Below are 13,017 nucleotides of genomic sequence, written 5' to 3'. Positions count from 1 at the left end.
CAAGCAGCTTCCCAGCGCGCGCGAAACACCCTCTCTCCTCGGTATCCCAACCCAGAATGGCTTGGCTCAGTTGGGGAGGGGATTTTTATAGAGATCCTCCACTGTCACGCTTACTTCAAACGACCAGCATGAACACAGACCAAAGGTAGCTGCTATCAAAACCAATCTTTATTGAAGAACACACGACTTGGAAAAGTCGAGAATGACATAATGTTTACATACAATCATTTTTATCACCTTTGCTACAACGTCACACCACACGTAAATATCATCACCCAAACCCCACCCCATGTATCACATTTCTACCACTACAACACAAACTACTCATTAAAATTGTTTTGATTCTCACTCCAGAAGTTCCCATGCTTTGCTGCCAGGTGTCTGTAGGAGCTATCGAGGAGTGTATATTGTTATGGCTCCGATTCAAGAGCTTGCAAACTCAGCTCTTGGAATTGGCTCCATGACATGGCGCTCCCCCTTTCGCCGACCTCTTCTTCTGTGCTTCGGCCGCCACGACTCTGAAACAAAGTAAACATGAACACTATGTATCCATTTTCCCCAACGTACCCATATATTTTTTTAATAAGCTGCGATGGAACACAGGGTGTATTTTCCCTAGACTTTTTGGCAATTGTAATTGGAAAGTCACTTCGTTTATAATTTCCTGTATTCTGAAGGGTCCGATGAACTTGGGGCTCAGCTTTTTTGAAGGTAGACCCAGTTTGATGTTTTGCGTACTTAGCCATACTAAGTCCCCCTTTTCCAATTTATCGCCTTCCACTCTTTTCCTATCTGCGAATGTTTTATATTTTTTGTGCGCCTCCTTTAAGGATGCAGTCACTTGGTCCCAACATTCTAGCATCTGGGCTTTCCATTTCCCTGCCCCTGTTTCTCCATTCTCTGTCCACTTTGGCAATTGGGGTAAAGGCTGAATTTCGTGCCCATAAATTACTTCAAATGGGGTTTTATTTGTTGCGGAGTGGATAGTAGAATTAAAGGCTAGTTCAGCAAAGGCTAGCCACTTAGACCAATCGTTTTGTCTCTTATTTGAGTATATGCGAAGGAACTGTCCAAGTGTCTGTTGGGTACGTTCTACTGCACCGTTTGTCATAGGGTGGAAAGCAGAACTCAGGCTCCTTTCTGCTCCTAATATTTCCAAGAATTTCCCCCAGAATTTTGCCGTGAATTGGACACCCCTGTCACTGACCACCCTGCTAGGACATCCGTGTAGTTTGTAAATGTGGTTTAGGTATAATTCAGCCAATTTCTCTGCTGATGGTAGTTTCGCAAGTGCTATGAAGTGAGCTTGTTTGGAAAACAGGTCTAACACCGTCCATATATAACGATGCCCCTTGCTGACAGGTAATTCCCCCACAAAGTCCATGGCCACACATTCCCAAGGTCTGGTGGGTTCTGCCACCGGTTGTAATAGTCCCATTGGTCTCCCTCCCCGCGATTTATTCATGGCACAATCGTCACATTGGGTAACATAATTTTTTATGTCCTTTCTCATCCCTGGCCACCAACAGTGTTTCGCTACGGATTTCGTCGTCTTTGTAATCCCCATATGACCTGCGCTCTGGTTATTATGAAAACGATGCAAAATCCTAGCCCTCAATATTGCAGGAATGTACAATTTCCTTTTCACAAACCATAATCCCCCCTTTTGTTCCCCTTTCTCTGCGTTGGATAAAATCCATTGGTCCCCTTCGTATGATTGCGCCAGTTCCTTTTCCCAACTACCTCCTTCGTTAATTTTGACAGCGGCCGAGCTCTCTCTTTCTGTTTGCGCCCTCGTGCTGACAGCTAGCCCCCATTGTCTTTCGGAAAACAAAGTCCCTTCTTTTGCTGCGGCTATATTCTCGTGTTGAGGCATGCGTGAAAGGGCATCGGCCAGGACGTTTTGCTTCCCTTGGAAGAACTTCAGTTGGAAATTAAACCTACTGAAGTACTGTGCCCATCTAATTTGTTTGGGGGATAATTTTCGCGGGGACTTCAAGTATTGGAGATTTCTATGATCAGACCAGACCTCGAATGGGATCTTGCTTCCTTCGAGGAAGTGCCTCCAGCATTCCAATGCTTTCAGTATAGCTAACGCTTCCTTTTCCCATATGGGCCAACATTTTTCAGTTTCGCTAAACTTCCGTGATAAATAACCACATGGCTTCAAATTCCCATTTTGGTCCTTTTGCAATAATACCGCCCCATATGCACAGTCCGAAGCATCGCAATGTATTACAAAAGGACTCTGCATGTCTGGGTGTTTTAGGACGGGTTCTTCCGTAAAGCGTTCTTTCAGGGTCTCAAAAGCTCTTTGGCATTCTGGCGTCCAACACAGTTTGGCGCCAGGGGCTTTTACTTTTGCCGTTTCCCCTCTCCCTTTCGTTTTCAGAAGTTCGGTAAGGGGTGCGGCCAGTTTTGCAAAGTCTTTTATGAACGATCTATAGAAATTTGCAAATCCTAGGAATGATTGTAATTGTCTCCTCGTTTGAGGGACTCCCCATTCCCTTATGTCTGATACTTTGGACGGGTCCATAGCTAATCCATCCGAAGATATCCGATATCCCAAAAAGTCGATTTGTGTCTTGTTGAACTCACATTTGGAAAATTTTGCATACAGTTTAGCTTCCCTTAGCTTTTGCAAGACTTCCCGTACCAATTCAGTGTGCTGTTTTCTGTCCTCGCTTACGATAAGGATGTCGTCTAAAAATACAAATACTCCCCGATATAACAATGGGCGTAGGATCTCGTTTATAAGCTGCATGAAGCAGGAGCCGCCGTTTTTTAACCCGAAAGGCAAAACTAAATATTCAAAAAGTCCGAAAGCGCAGGAAAATGCAGTTTTCCAAGTGTCCTCGGGTTTAATTCTTAATTTATGATAAGCTTCAATCAAATCAAGCTTGGTAAATATGCTCCCTTTCTTTAACACGGTAATGAGATCCTTTACTAAGGGCATAGGGTATTTGTTATCCTTCGTAATTGTGTTCAAATTACGATAGTCAATGCACAGTCTGAACGAATTGTCTTTCTTTCTCCTAAATAACACGGGGGCTCCCAAAGGGGAGTTGGATGGCTTAATGAATCCCCGTGCCAAATTTTTATCAATATATTTCCTCAACTCCTCCTTTTCCTGAACCGACATGGGGTAAACTTTGGGTTTTGGTAAGTTTGCCCCCGGGGTTATTTCGATTCCCACTTCTAGATTCCTTTTGGGAGGTAATTTGCTTGCTTCTTTCTGATTGAACACATCCACAAAGTCCCTGTATTCCGGGGGCAATAGTTCTTGGTCTATTTCTTCCGGTTCATCTCCCTCACTCTCTTCTTCTGCTATCTTGCTTATCTCCCATTGTGTTTGTTGGTCCTTAAAGGACATGCTCTTTCCCCTCCAATCTACTTCGGGGTTTGCCTGCTCTAGCCACGGGATCCCCAGTATGACATTGTACGTGGCGATAGGGGCTATTACAAAGGATATTCTTCCTTCCCATTTGCCTATTTCACACGGGATCCCCTGTATTTCCTTCGTGGATACTTCCCCAGCCGCAACCGATCCATCCAACTGCGAGAACGCAATCGGAACTTTAAGTGCAGTCTGCTGGCATTTTAGCGCCTCCGCTAATTCCGGAGTTATAATGTTCCTAGAGCAACCGCAATCCACGAATGCTCTACAGGTGGCCCGATTCTCTAATCCCGATAAGCAGATTGGCACTACCATCATGCGTTTGTCTTGACTCACCAGCTGCTCCGGAGGCTCTGGGGCTTGCACCTCCTCCTCTGCTCGTCTCCCGGTTGCTGGCGTGGGTTTCGTGGCTTTGGGCGGTTCTCCTTCCGGGCCCAACATTCAGCCGCCCTATGGCCCGTCTTCCCGCACAGAAAGCATCCTGGCTTGGGTCTGCTGTCGTCACCGTTGGAGGGGATCCCGGGCCGCCCTCCGGGTCGCTCCTGCTTCCTCGTTTCTCCCCGACCCCTCGCTGCCGGTCGCTGCCGGGCGCCGCCGCTCCGAAAGCGCTTTACTTGGGATAGGGTGGATTCGAAGCGCCCTGCTAGTTGAATCCAACCCTGTAACGTCTCTGGGTCATCTCTGTGCGCCGCCCAGCTAAATATCTCGGAGCGCAGTCCTTCTTTAAATATTTCCACTTTGGTCACTTCGGACCACTCTGGTACCCTTTCCGCAAGATGGAGGAACTCTTCTGCGTACTCGGGTACCGTCTTGTCCCTTTGCTTTATGCCTTTTAATTGGTCGCGAGCTCTTAATTGCTCCAGCGGGTCTCTAAATCGGTTCTCCAGTGCGGCTAGAAATCGGGGCACTGATCTCAAGCACGGGTCGTGCCTGGCGTGTAATTGCACATACCAGCTGGCCGCCCCCCTTTTGAGGGTATTTCCAATGGCCCGAACCATGCTTCCTTCGGAGGGGAATGTATGCGCGTTATCCTCCATGTATCCTCTGATGCCAATGAGGAAAAAGTTCAATTCGGATGATTCCCCTCCGTATTCTAGTTTAAGCTCCTCTCTCCTAGGCATCCATTCCGCGGTACGTTGCCTTTGAACGGGTGGCCTGGGGAGGGGTTGCATCAGGTTCCCCTGAACTGATCCTTTGACCACGCCGCGCCCCAGCCCGGCGGTCGCCCCCCGCGGTCCTCGGAATTCCGCCGCTGCCGTCGGCCCTTCCATCCATCTAAATGTAGGCCCTGCTGTAGCCCCTGCGCTCCGTCTTCCGTCGTCGAATGGTGCATCCTCCCCATCTCCATGGATCTCCGGTTCCTCTCCGCCTTCCTCCACCAACCCACTGGACCCGATTCCTGGTCCTAGCGGTATTTCAACCCCGACACCAATTCGAGGGGTTGGGAGTCCTGTTGGAGTTGGCGGTCTCAGAGTTTCCAAGGCTCGCTGTCAATCCACCTCGCGCGCCATCCTTTCTCAGAACTCCAGCTCCTGCCAGTACTCCTCGTCTCCGTCGCTGCCTGCTGCCGTTGGGCTCTGCATTGATGCGCGCTGGCCCCTTTGGCTCCAAGCCTCGTCCTTGCTCGGCCCTCTTTCAGCACCATATTGAGTGGGCTCCCTCTGGAGATTCTCCTCCAACAACGGCACCAATCTTCCCACGGTTTCCGACAGCCTGGACAAGTTGGTCTCCAAGATGGACAACCGTAGGGCCACGGTTTCCGGCATGCTCCCTCCGGACCCCCAACTGGTCTCCGCAGCCGCTGAGACGCCTCTCCCTCCTCTGGGGATCCTCTGGGTCACTCCATTCGGTCTGGGGTAGCCGGTAGAGGAAGCGATGGCCTGTAGCGTTTCCTCTCCCAGCGGCCGAACATCTGGCAAGGGCCCCTCTGCCCCCTTCGGGCTCCGATCGCCCCCTCCACTCATTTTCACTTCACTGCGGCTCCGCAGGAGGGTAAGAATGGGATTCTCGACTTAATGTCACGCTTACTTCAAACGACCAGCATGAACACAGACCAAAGGTAGCTGCTATCAAAACCAATCTTTATTGAAGAACACACGACTTGGAAAAGTCGAGAATGACATAATGTTTACATACAATCATTTTTATCACCTTTGCTACAACGTCACACCACACGTAAATATCATCACCCAAACCCCACCCCATGTATCACATTACTACCACTACAACACAAACTACTCATTAAAATTGTTTTGATTCTCACTCCAGAAGTTCCCATGCTTTGCTGCCAGGTGTCTGTAGGAGCTATCGAGGAGTGTATATTGTTATGGCTCCGATTCAAGAGCTTGCAAACTCAGCTCTTGGAATTGGCTCCATGACACTCCACGTGGACGTGGAGGATGCTAGCCCCCACCTTTTTCAGCCATCGTGGAAGTCTCTGATTTGCCAGGGAGTGGTAGCCATGTTAGGCTGCGCTAGGCTCCCATTCATGTTAGGTTGCAGAAACAAAACAAAAAAATTAAAAAAATTAAAAAAATATTTTAAAAAAATTTGGAAGGAAAAAAATTAACGAAAATTTTAAGAAACAATTAGAGAATGGACCAACGATGGTTCGAATTACATTGCCAGTTGCGCCCAGGGAAAACGTTTCAATACTCGTTTCAAAAAACGAGAACAATCCGAAATAATTACGAAACGAGAAACATAACGAATATTTGGACAACCCTACTGTTTATACATTAGTGATGTAAGCCAAGTCAGTATTGTATATTTCACAGCTCCAAGGTCATGTGGCTGGCATGACTGCATGGAGCACCGTTACCTTCCTGCCGGAGTGGCACCTATTGATCTACTCACATTTGCATGTTTTGGAACTTCTTGGTTGACAGAAGCTGGGGCTAACAGTGGGAGCTTACCCCGCTCTCTGGATTTGAACTGCCGATCTTTTGGTCTACAAGTTCAGCAGCTCAGCGGTTTAACCCGCTGTGCCACCAGGTTAATATAGTGGGATAAATCTAAGAAAAGCTACCCCCCAACCCATGTTGAATTTCTATTGGAGAATAAAAGACACACTTCAGTTCTATGTACACAATGGACATTTCAAGTCCTGTTGAATTCAGCAGGACTTTTTTTCCTGAGTAAACATGCATATAATTGTACTTGATTGATTTAAAATAAATGGACCTTACCAGTACTTAACTTCTACTATACTTTGGCATCTATTTTTCTTTTGATATGTGCTGCAAGGTTGAATCGAGGATTTTTATTTCTCTGCTATTATATGACTGGGAAGGAATTAAATATATTTTACTGAATGCATTCATGATATTATCTTACAGTTCTAAACATACAGTAGTTAAATGCTATAAAATTTATGGGCTATGTTTCTGCAGATAAATATTGTCCTATCTCAAAAAGATTTACGTTAAATATGGTATTTGCTTTCATTGATAAATAAGATAGAATTTCTATGTTACACTGCCACATTAATAAGCATATTTAAATTTAAGCACATGTAACAAGAGGAGAAAAGGGGATCTTGTTCAAGTATGAATAGGAAATGTCTCACAATCTAGATCAGTGGCTGACTGCACATTTTCATGAGAAGTCAAATTGGAACATCATTATTTTAATAAACATTTTCTTCCATATTCTCTTTTCTTTCTTTTAGTGGCAAAGCATTACTGTAACTCTGGTTGAGAAAGTTCAGATGATCGCTGTTATTTTAGGATCACTGTTCTTAATAGCAAGTGTAACTTGGCTTCTGTGGTCAGCCCTCAGTCCCTATGCAGTATGGCAAAGAAAAGACCTCCTTTTTCAAATCTGCTATGGAATGTATGGTTTTATGGATATAGTGTGCATAGGTAAGATTTAAAAATAATAATCTATTCATATATTTTGCAAAATGGGAGGATAATATGGGATTTACGGTGTCTTGTTCTTGTGTTTGGTGATATTAGTATCACTTTGGGTGTTATTTATTCCCTTCACATTAGAAATTTATACCCCTTTCCTTGGAACCAAGGTAGAAAATATAATGCATGAATTTTCAGTTTTAGTCCCAGCAAGGTTTACAAATGTAAAGATATTTGATAACAATGATAAAAATATTGTTTGTCAACATTCTTATCTATAGAATAATCTTAGAGTTGATTGAATTTAGTAAGTTTTAAATTTGTGAAAACCCCTGGCAGAGTACACATAGGAACAGAGCAGACATTATATTATTGTCATTGGACAGAATTTTGCTTAAAAATGTCCCCGTTCTATAGTTTTAAACAAAGCAAGAAAAGCAAGATAGGGCTCAAGAGATGCATCCAATAGGCAGGATAAGACAGAAATACACATAAAGTGTCTGAATATATGGAATATTCAGCACCCTTGAATTCATTGTCCCTCCAGATCTCTCTTTTATATAATTCTTTTTTGTTCATGTCTTCATTTTTAGATTACAACTTGTACCTATTACAATTTGTAAATTTGTTTCTATTCTCTTGATTTGATTTGATAAATTGTCCAAATTTTAATGAATATGTTAGTGATGCATTTTATATTTTTTTGTTAGGGCCTATTGCTCTATTTACAATTCAGCTGTCTCCCTAGGTTTTTAAATAAATAAATAAATAAAATGAGTGTAGGTTTGAGATATCTTGGCTCTTTGCATCTATGCATGTGCATCAACACTAAAACACCACACAGTTTCCAGTTCCACATACTGGCAAGATCTGTTTTGATGGTTCTGTTTTGATGTACGGAATGGTACAACTCCCTGAGAACGAAAGAAGCAGTGAAATGAAAGGAAAAGGGGAATGGTAGCTGTTCGGTCAGCTGATTTTCTGCACAGGGCCTACAATCGAGTGCCAAGCAGTGGATGGCTCGTAAACCTGGCTCACAGGGCCTACAGTTGAGCTTCGAGCACTAGGTGCTCGACTGTAGGCCCTGTGAGCTAGGCCTAGGATCCATCAAGCACTCAAAGCTCTTAGGCCCTGGCTGCTGAGCCTACAGTCGAGTACTCAACTGTAGGCCCTGCGAGCCCTCAATGCTCATAGGCCCTACCTGCCGGGCCTACAGTTGAGCGCTCGACTGTAGGCCCTGGCTGGTAGGCCCTGCCGCTTTGCCACCCAAGGCCTGAAAAATCTTTGTTTTTTTCCGGAACTTGGACGGAAAAGCCCATTTGTATAGGCACCCATTTCTGTAAGCGACAGGCGGAAACAGAAACAGGACCATACAAATGGTACAAATAGAAATGGGCAGTGATTCCATACAAATGCACAAGACTAGTTTTCAGTTTATCTTTAAACTGAAGAACAAAGACTTTCTTGGCTTTGTCTAGAAATAGGATGGGACAGGAAATTGCAGGTACAATTGAGACAGCAGGTAATATTCAATAATGGTGGAGAAATCAAAGCTTGATATGAGAATGTTCTTATTTACCCCTGTGAAATGTTGGAGAGTAGATGTTAGTTGCAGTTAGTGATAAGAAACTTTCACAGTTAAGGTCAGAACCAGAAATGTAAAACTGTTAATCTTGCACAAATAATTTGGGTCTATTATAAATCAGAAGCTGAAGCAAATCAAGTGTGAAAAGATTTGCTTCCTTTGCTAATAATCCATCCTTCGGGGGTTTTAAAATGCCTAGGAGCTTGCCTTGATTTCTGCTTTCCTGTATTTCTGCTGAAGTAGCTTTAGTAGAACAGAGGTATCTTCTCACCCCTCCTCTTTCCAGCACTTTGTGTTACTTCTGTGAGACAAGTGATGAGGGACTTCCCTCCCTCCCTCCTTTCTACTACAACTACTGCAGCAGCAAGGGAAGTAATTGGATGTGGAAGGGAAGACTGGAAGGTGGTGAGGATTATAGATTATGGATTTAAATTGGGTTTAAATTCTTTTCCAGCTCATATTTTAATCTGAAGTGTATGATCTTAGTATTCAATGTGCTAAATTGGGAGGCAAACATTTTAGGCAACCAAGTTAAATATTTCTGAGCTAGGGAATGACATTCCAGTGACTGGGAAAAAACATGTATCATTTAAATGGTTCCCTGTTTGTTCTGATTTGGCTAAGTGCTCTGAAATATCTACACTATTTTAGTCAAAATGCCATTTTTCTTCTTCTAATTAAAGGGCAATCCTTGACAAATCTAAAATGTGTTGTACAGTGGATATATATATAGGAACACAAATTGTTGTTTTATATACTAGTGGTTTTATTTTGTATTGTAATGTGTGTTTATTTAATGTGTTGCTTTAGGCACCTAGTGCCATATGTAAGCCTCCTTGAGTCTCTTTGAGGAGATGGAGGCAGGGTACAAAAATAAAGTTAAGTAAAGAACCAGCCACAAGTAATTCAAGTCCTTTAACTTAACTCATAAGAGGAATTCTATCCTAATAGTACTTATATATTTGAAAATAGTGTCTGGCCAAAAGAACTAAGAGTTGAAATGTATTCTTTTGATTTCAGGACTTATTGTACATGAAGGTGCATCTGTCTCTAGAGTATTTAAACGTTGGAGGGCTGTCAACCTGCACTGGGATGTACTAAATTATGACAAAGCTACAGATATAGAAGAGAGCAACCAACGAGATTCCTCAACATCTAGGACTTTGTGGTTACCACTAAATGCATTTAGAAACAGAAGTTTAGTTCATCCAACACAGTTAACCTCACCAAGATTTCAATGTGGTTATGTGTTGTTACATCTTTTCAGTCGAATGAGACCTCAGGAGGACTCATCAGATGACAACAGCTCCGGAGAGGTTGTTATGAGAGTGACATCAGTGTAAAGGTTAGATTCACTGTGCTACCTTCATGAGGACAACCCATCCTGAACTCTCTTATAGTATTCTGGAATGTAATTGCAAAGAATGGTGAAACTATAGCACATACAATTATATAAACATTTTTTTAATTTATGCTTTTATATGATCAGTTGAATTGCAAATACATGTTCTTGAAAAGGGTCTCTTTCTTTTTATACCATGATTTATCACTTTTTAATCTATTTGTACTCAGCATTTATAAAAAATATATAATTTACCAATGGCTTTAATAATGTCGAGACAAATATTTTAAACTACAGCTATTTTTGATAGATTTAAGTATATATCCAAAGTTCTAAGCCATCTCTCCTCATGGTAACTGAGATTAATTGGATGGCTTGTGCTAAGTAAAGCAAACAAGTTCATCTAATGTCTTACTTCCTTTTGGATAGTCGTGTATATCTTTCCTTTTTCTCTTCAGGAAAACACACAGATTATTTGGAGCCTGTGCACTAGATATATCCAATATGGAATAAAGCGTAAAGTTAATGGAAGGCTGTCCTCAAAGTCAAATAGTTTTGCAAGACTGAGGATGTTAGGTATCTTCTGCATGAACAGCGGATTTTTATTCTTTTGTCATCTAGGTGATAAGAACATTATTATAGATATTTATTAATAATAGACATATCATGGACCAATTTTACATCACATTTTGGCAAATGAAAATAAAGAGAAGGGAAATCCACATCTATTTCATTAAAGGATAAAGGAGTTTTACTAGAATTGAATTCAGAGCTTGCAACTGCTACACGAGCATTTAGCTAGAACCATTCATTTCCCAAGTTAATAAGAATAATATGTTATTTATTTTATTTATTAACTGGATTAAATTCAGTAACACTGAGAGAAATATTGCCTGATTGTATCTTAGATATCTGTTTTGTTGTATCTTTTCTGTTACACAGTTCAGTGCATTTAAATTATTTAGAATCAATCTTCCCTTTCCACTTGAAAAGGAAATCTTCTAAAAACTGGCTATCTCTGCAGAAAAAAATGCCTTATTTATCTTGCTGACAACTCTAGACAGAGTTTCACCAACTAAGACTATACAGCATCTGTATCCTTCCTAACCTTTTATCTTGTTGTGAGACTAGAAAACAAAAGAGGCTCAAAATAGTGCTGGAGGTTGAACAGTATATTTCATAGAAATTAGACTACGTTTTATCTACACCTTCGGAGACAAAAGGTTACAAAGTAGTATGTCTTACCCGACCCTATGCAGATTGAAATCAAGGTGCAAGGCACATTTCTTTGAATAAGTTTAATAACATGGGGATTCCAGCCTGCACCATACAAAAGATGAGAGGGTAGTGTTTCTTTGAGGATAGACATAGCTAATTTTAATAATACCCTAAAATCATGCTGCACTTTATAAATAGGAGCTTTGTAACCTGAAGACTGGTAGCTGACATAATACCAAGTCTAAATTCAATCTGTTGTCTCTGCCAAGGATTAATTTAGCCTTAAGAAATATGTTGTGTTAGTATGAACAACTTAAGCAATGTGAGATGGTTCCCCCATGGATATACTGCTAAGATCCCCTTTGATACTAAATTTAAAATATCTGAAAGCAAACTACTGGATCTCAGTTAAAATTCTTCTTTAGACAATGGCTAGTATCCTCTATACAAGGCATGCCTTATCTCTTTTCTTGGGCCGAATAGTTTCATTTGAAGAAGAGGAACATCACACATTGCACTATCCAAGACTTACTGTGTACCGTTATTGCCTATAGCAGCACAGACCAACGAAATAAACAAATTGTTCTAGTAACCAGGAAGGCTTTAATTTGGAATGTCTAGGCTGTTAAGTGTATTGTGCCAGGTTGTTTGATTTAATATGTGGAAGGCGTCAAGATATTACTTAGAATTGGAATTATTTTTAGATGCTTTTTAAAAGCTGAAGTAAAGTTATGGTAAAATTATTCAAAATCAAACTATCTCGTTCTTTTTTGTTGTTGTTTGTCACTGTATTGCAAAGACAATTGAAAATGGTTTTAAATAACAAGCAATTTTCACCAGTCCAATTTTCTTTAATTTTCAGTTCTTTCCGACAGGATTGTCATTAACTTACTCATTTACATTGTTCATTTGAACACACACATTCAGTGGCAAAGAACATTTGTTTATCTGAGCTTTGGGATTGGCAAGATATGTGGATTCCCCCCCTCCCCCTTCTTCAAGGTGAATAGCACAATCTTGCCTGCTGGTTGATGTATCCTGGCACAGAACTGGTATAACAGAGGAGAGGGAGGAAAGAAGATTGAATCATTTTTTAGGAATAGTTTTTTTAAACATTCCTCCCATTAAAAATATTTTGGCCACTTTTTCGGCTGGCATATTTCTTCTTGTGTGTGGGACCATCTGAGATAAAGAGACCCAGTTTTCCTGATCTGTCTTTTCTGAAGGATAAATTCTCCAGATATTTCCACAAACGGTAGGAAAAGAGTTATTTGGTCAGGTCACCTATTTTATGGCTGAACCCCTTTGGTTGTGGAGGGGGGAATCCTATCCACCCTGTGGCTGTAAAAGCCCTTCACATTCCATCATTTTAATAGGTCTTGCATCCAAAACCTAAAGATATGTTAACTGAAAGTATATCAGATCAAGTTCAATGGATTCTACATGCTGGCTTTTGTTTAAAATGTACATGGACCCTGGAATGGGGAGGGGGGCAGATGTGGTGGGTTTCAAACCCACCCTAAGTCTATGTTATGTGGGTCTAGCCCTCTCCACAATGATCACCAAGACTCCTATGGAGCCAATCCAAAGTGAACTAAATGATCAAGCACACACAATATTA

General features: G+C 41.9%; 1 protein-coding gene across 1 annotated transcript in view; it reads left to right on the top strand.

Moving 5' to 3' along the window:
* marchf11 (membrane associated ring-CH-type finger 11) overlaps positions 1–12,541 on the top strand; it is a 30,108-nt gene extending 17,567 nt beyond the window's left edge. The window contains exons 3-4 of the mRNA XM_062977598.1: positions 7,068–7,260; positions 9,857–12,541. Of these exons, the coding sequence (XP_062833668.1) occupies positions 7,068–7,260; positions 9,857–10,179 (516 nt within the window). The 3' untranslated portion in view covers positions 10,180–12,541. The remainder of the gene's footprint in view (positions 1–7,067; positions 7,261–9,856) is intronic.
* The last annotated feature ends 476 nt before the right edge of the window (positions 12,542–13,017 follow it).

Source organism: Anolis carolinensis, chromosome 4, assembly GCF_035594765.1.
Source record: "Anolis carolinensis isolate JA03-04 chromosome 4, rAnoCar3.1.pri, whole genome shotgun sequence".
NCBI lineage: Eukaryota > Metazoa > Chordata > Lepidosauria > Squamata > Dactyloidae > Anolis > Anolis carolinensis.
Note: the sequence above shows the minus strand (reverse complement) of the source record. Positions and strands in the feature narration are given on the sequence as shown.